Raw genomic sequence first — 5,282 nt, forward strand, 5'->3', positions numbered from 1 at the left:
CCCGGGGACCCGGCGAGGGGCGGGGGCAGCTTCGAACCGGCCCCAGATCCTTCCCGCTGCCGCCTCACGCTTCCCGGAAAGCTTGTCTCTCTCCGCCGAGCCGCTCCGGGAGCCCCGCCGCGCCGAGGTGAGGGCTGGGGAAGGGGGAGGGAAGGGACGCCCGCGGAGGAATGTGCCGGGTTGGGGGGCGGGGAGCCGGGGTCCGGCGGCGCGATCTAGGCTCGAGAGCCGGGATCATGTGCTGTTTGTTCCGCGGAGGCGCAGAGAGGTGCCAGGCCCGGGCGGCCGCCGGCTGGCTAGACAGGAGGACCGGTCCGCATGGCCGCCCAGAGAGGCCGGGCGGGGACCTGTGTGAGAACTGCCGGGTGGGCAAGGTGCAGGTGGCCCAAGACTCCCTTTCGGGCCGGTCGGCCCCACCCCAGCCGCCCAGTATCCTCCTTGTACCCCACGGCTCCTTCACAGCTGCACCGGCTGAGCCCTGTCCCTACCTCTGTTCCCTTACCCTGCTGGCCCCCAGCCATGCCACCCCATTCCCTGTCCCATTAGCTGCAGCAACAGCGTCACCATCGCTTGTCCCCACCAGTGTCCTTCCCTCCCCTGGTCAGGGTCTGGGGGGTCAGGGCTGTTCTTCCTGAGCCAGCTTCTGTGATTCCAGCTACTCCCTTCCTGTCCTGGGACAGACCAGTCCCTCACCCTCCCATGCTCTGCCCAGGAAGGCTGGTGAGGGGAGGCCCAGTGTGACAGGAGTTTGGGGCCCACTGGGGTCACAGGAGGGGGTTCAGCATCCCTTATTTCTCTTCGTGGTTCTCCTCCCTGTTGTCCATGGGCGTGGGCTGCTCAGCCTCTCCTCCCAGGGTGTGGGCACCCGATCACCCACATTCCTGGGCTCCAGCCTGGCACCTTCCCCAGGGCAGTGGACGCCATAGCACTAGCCCCAGGCTGGGGCTGGCACTGGCCAGCCGGCTTCTTTTTCCTTTTCTTTCTCCCTTTCAGGGAGGCCCCAGGGACCCTCTACCCTCAAACACAGGTATTTCTGGGCACCCCAAGGGTGGAGCTCTGAGGATTGGTCTGATGGCTACAGGATGACCCCACCCTCCCCTGCCCATTGTCCTGGATCCTGAGGAGGAAGTGCTGGGGGCTGGGCAAGGGGCTTAAAGCCCACACAGCTGGCCCTGTGGATCCCAGTCCTGGGCCCTACCTACAGTCCTTGGACTTTGCCCATCCGCACTACCGGCTTGGCGTGTGGAGGTTGTGGGCCTTAGGTGGGAACTGGATTCTCCCTTGCCGACCCTGTGGGGAATTTTAGGACAGGTTTGGCATTTGCAGTTTCCTTTCTGATCTCTCTTCTGCTCTCCCAGTTTGTGCTTTGGCCCCGGAGTTCCTGCCTCTTTAACAGCTTGTGTTTGCTGTGCTGTGTCTCTTTCTCCTTTCCTCTCCCATTCTTTCCTTCATAGCATGACCTCAGGCTTGCCTTTTGTCTTATTTCTCTCATTTTCTTGGTGTCTGCGACTCTCTACCCCTCCTCTCCCTCTTCCCGCCACCCTCACGTCTCTGCCCGTGTGCCCCTCTCTCTGAATTGCCCTCTGTCCAGCCTCTTTCTCTCTCTCTCCTCTATCTGAACATTCAGTACACTTGCGAGTGACGAGGAATAAAAATATCACCGTCCTTGCCCTTGGATTCACATTGCATGCCGCCACTCCAGAGGGGCAGCTGTCCATACTTTTCCTACTCTTCCCCCCTAACCTTGGCCCTCCAACCTGGGAACCCCAGACAGGTCTCTGGAGCCACAGGTGCCTCCTAACAACTCTTCCCCCACAACCAGGGTGTCTCCCAGAGCCCCAGCTGGTGTGGCCAGGTCCCAGTAGTAGGATGGGGCTCCCCCTACGAGGGCCAGTGGCAGCGAGAACTGATACATCCCCCCTGGTCTGGGGCCAGGACGCCAGGTAACTCTGGGGGAGGCCGCCCAGCTTCCTGCAAGGTGGAATGTGGCTGGGGAGAGAGGCAGAAATACCTTTGGGAGTCTCTCAAGACAGTGACGTTTGGGAGGAAAGCCAGGGGAATCAGAGCTGGGTCCTTGAGAGCCTGGCTGGCTCTGGGGGAGATGTGAAGAGACTGGTTCTGGGAAGAAGCTGGGAGGCAATGTCTGGGTCCCCCCAGTGGCTCTGACCCCACCACTCCTTTCTCTGTCCTCCAGCTGAGGAGGGCAGGAGTGTCTGAAGCCATGGCTGGTGCCTCGGTGAAAGTGGCAGTGAGGGTTCGGCCCTTTAACGCCCGTGAGACCAGCCAGGATGCCAAGTGTGTGGTCAGCATGCAGGGCAACACCACCTGTGAGTGAGTCCCCGGGGCCTGGCTGGGCACAGACAGGGAAGGTCGGGCCCACCACACAGGCCAGTCCCAGTGGGCCAAACTAAGAGGAGGTCTGTGCCGGGCACAGAGCAGGTGCTAATCGTAAGGGCGGGGGCTGGGGCAGGCTGGCCTTTCCCGTGTTCCCAGTCTCTGGGAGGGGGAATGTTGGCCTGGAGCCCTCCATTGCCCAATCCAGGGAGGCAGCTCAGTGGGGGCGGGTCCTAGGAAGCCAAAATTAGCTTTGGTGGCTGGAGGGGGTGGGGAATATTAAAGGGGAGAGATGAGTCAGGGCAGTGGTGAGGAGTGGGATGCTTGGATTTCAGGGGCTGGTGGGGGTATGGGCAGGGGCTGGGAGTACCTGACCTTGACTTTCCTTCCTTTACCCTCTCCTGCCCCTCAGCCATCACCAATCCTAAACAGAGCAAGGATACCCCCAAAAGCTTCACCTTTGACTACTCCTACTGGTCACACACTTCGGTGGGTTGTTGGGCTGGGGGAAGAGCAGGGCAGTGAGAGACAGTGGATTTAGGTCCTTGGGAGGGGACATGTTGAGAAATAGGACCCCCAGGGGATTATTCAGGCTGAATTGGGAGGATGATCCTGGATGGGGGTGGTAGGACCTTTAGGCTGTGATTGAGGCCAGGACAGGAAGGCAGAATCCCTTGGGTTAATTAGGACTAGCAGGGGCTGGATAGGGTCCTCGGGGTGATTAGGACAATGATGAGGGTGGGAGGGCACACAGGACCTTTGGAGAATCATCAGTGATGGAAGCAAGAGGCTTGGGACAGACACAGAAGATACAGACATCCAGGGTTCCTTCTGTTTTTCTCTGCCCCCGCTTTGTCCTAGGCGGAGGACCCCCAGTTTGCATCTCAGCAGCAAGTGTATCGGGACATTGGAGAAGAGATGCTGCTCCACGCCTTTGAAGGCTACAACGTGTGCATCTTTGCCTATGGGCAGACCGGGGCTGGGAAATCCTATACCATGATGGGGCGGCAGGAGCCAGGACAGCAGGGCATCGTGCCCCAGGTACACCTAGGACCTGGTGGGGCAGCCAGGGCAGGAACATCTTTAGCTGCCCCTTGAGGAAGGAAGGACTGGGGTCTGAGGATTGTGGAACAGAGACCTGGCTCTGAGGCCACTGGTGATGGGAGATAGAGGTTGACTGCAAGCTGGACAGGCCTTTGGGGTGGGAGGGTCTTTGCCCCTATTGGAGGCAACGAGCCTCATTGAGAAGAGCAAGGTTTTGGCATCAGTGAGTCTTGGGTTTGAGCACCAATGTTACCACTTACTACTGTTTTACTTAGTTTCATAATAATTTGTGAGGATGGTTCTCCTGCGGGCTTGTGTACCATCGCAGAGTGTTAACTGTGGAAACGCCAATTGCGATAACAGAGTTGACCATAATTGTCCCTGGCTGTCCAGCATAGCAACCTGGCACACAGGCTTGGGAGTCAGGATGCCTGGGGTTTGCGCCCTGGCTGGCTGAACGCTAGCCTGTGTTCTTGGGCAAGTGGGAACCTCTCTGAGGTTGTTTTCCCATCTGTGAAATGGGAATAACCCCTCCCTCAGGGCTGTGGCAAGGGTTAAATGGGGTCACTTGGGACTGGGCCTGGCCTGTGGCTGGATACTTCAGGTGTGCCCTAAACTAGGAGCTTCTCTGTATTTCCCTGTGTCCCCCTCCAGCTCTGTGAGGACCTCTTCTCTCGCGTTAGTGAGAACCAGAGTGCTCAGCTGTCCTACTCTGTGGAGGTAAGCCCGGGTCCTGGTAGCGGAGCTGAGAGCGGTCCAGACTGCTGAGGGCCATCACTGAAATCAGACAGCCTGGGATCTAATCCTGGCTCCGCTGGTTATAAACGGTGACTTTGGGGCAGTGATTCTGTCCTTCAGCTTCGTATGTTTGTCTGGGAGATGCTAATGATCGGACGCACCTCCTGGCTTTTGACAGGTCGCTGAGCTAGCATCTGCAGAATGCTTCACACTGTGTATTAGCTGCAGTCACCTGGATCACGTCCAGTAGAGTCAGATTAAGTTTCGTTGTCATTGTTGTTGCTAGTTTTGTTACTTCTCATTTGCTTCTCCCACTCAGGTGAGCTATATGGAGATCTACTGTGAGCGGGTACGAGACCTCTTGAACCCCAAGAGTCGAGGTTCTCTGTGGCCCCAGGAGCACCACATCCTGGGCTTCTGCATGCAGGCCCTGTCCAAATTGGCTGGGACCTCCTACGCAGACATTGCTGACCTCATGGACTGTGGAAATAAAGCACGGTGAGGCAGGCTGATGGAGCAGAGGGCAAGGGGGCCAGGGTTGGAAAGGTGAGAGGCAAGATCCAGTGACTGCTTCCTTTGCCCCCAAGGACTGTGGCTGCCACCAACATGAATGAGACCAGCAGCCGATCCCATGCCGTCTTTACCATCGTCTTCACACAGCGCTGCCATGACCAGCTCACTGGGCTGGACTCGGAGAAGGTGAGACTGCCCCCAGCCCTGCACTGGACGCAACCTCCCCTGGCAACAGGGACAGTGACATGGTAGAAGGTCTTGGGCCCTCCTTGCCCATGCTGGGTTGAGTGCCTCCTCAGGCCTTCCATGACCCTGCCCCGCCCCTACCCCGTTTTCCCATCAGATCAATCTGTCCCTCTCTACTGTTTGCTTGTCTTTTTTTTTAAGGGTCTTGCTCTGTCGCCCAGGTTGGAGTGCAGTGGTGCTGTGGTGCGATCTCGGCTCACTGCACCCTCCACCTCCCGGGTTCAAGCGATTCTCCTGCCTCAGCCTCCCGAGTACCTGGGATTACAGGCATGTGCCACCAGGCCTGGCTAATTTTTTTGTATTTTTAGTAGAGACGAGGTTTCGCCGTGTTGGCCAGGCTGGTCTTGAACTCCTGACCTCAGGTGATCCCCCCGCCTCAACCTCCCAAAGTGCTGGGATTACAGATG

At 58.4% G+C, this 5,282-nt stretch overlaps 1 protein-coding gene across 1 annotated transcript in view; it reads left to right on the plus strand.

Annotated features, from left to right (window-relative positions):
* Nucleotide 1: 1 nt before the first annotated feature.
* The window catches only part of KIF1C (kinesin family member 1C), a 26,972-nt gene continuing 21,691 nt past the window's right edge, over nt 2-5,282 (plus strand). The window contains 8 exon segments of the mRNA XM_011958623.1: nt 2-127; nt 1,823-1,943; nt 2,195-2,327; nt 2,747-2,823; nt 3,196-3,375; nt 4,033-4,098; nt 4,436-4,614; nt 4,704-4,815. Coding sequence (XP_011814013.1) covers nt 2,222-2,327; nt 2,747-2,823; nt 3,196-3,375; nt 4,033-4,098; nt 4,436-4,614; nt 4,704-4,815 — 720 coding nt within the window. The 5' untranslated portion in view covers nt 2-127; nt 1,823-1,943; nt 2,195-2,221.

This window comes from Colobus angolensis, unplaced genomic scaffold, assembly GCF_000951035.1.
Source record: "Colobus angolensis palliatus isolate OR3802 unplaced genomic scaffold, Cang.pa_1.0 Scaffold47, whole genome shotgun sequence".
Taxonomy (NCBI): domain Eukaryota; kingdom Metazoa; phylum Chordata; class Mammalia; order Primates; family Cercopithecidae; genus Colobus; species Colobus angolensis.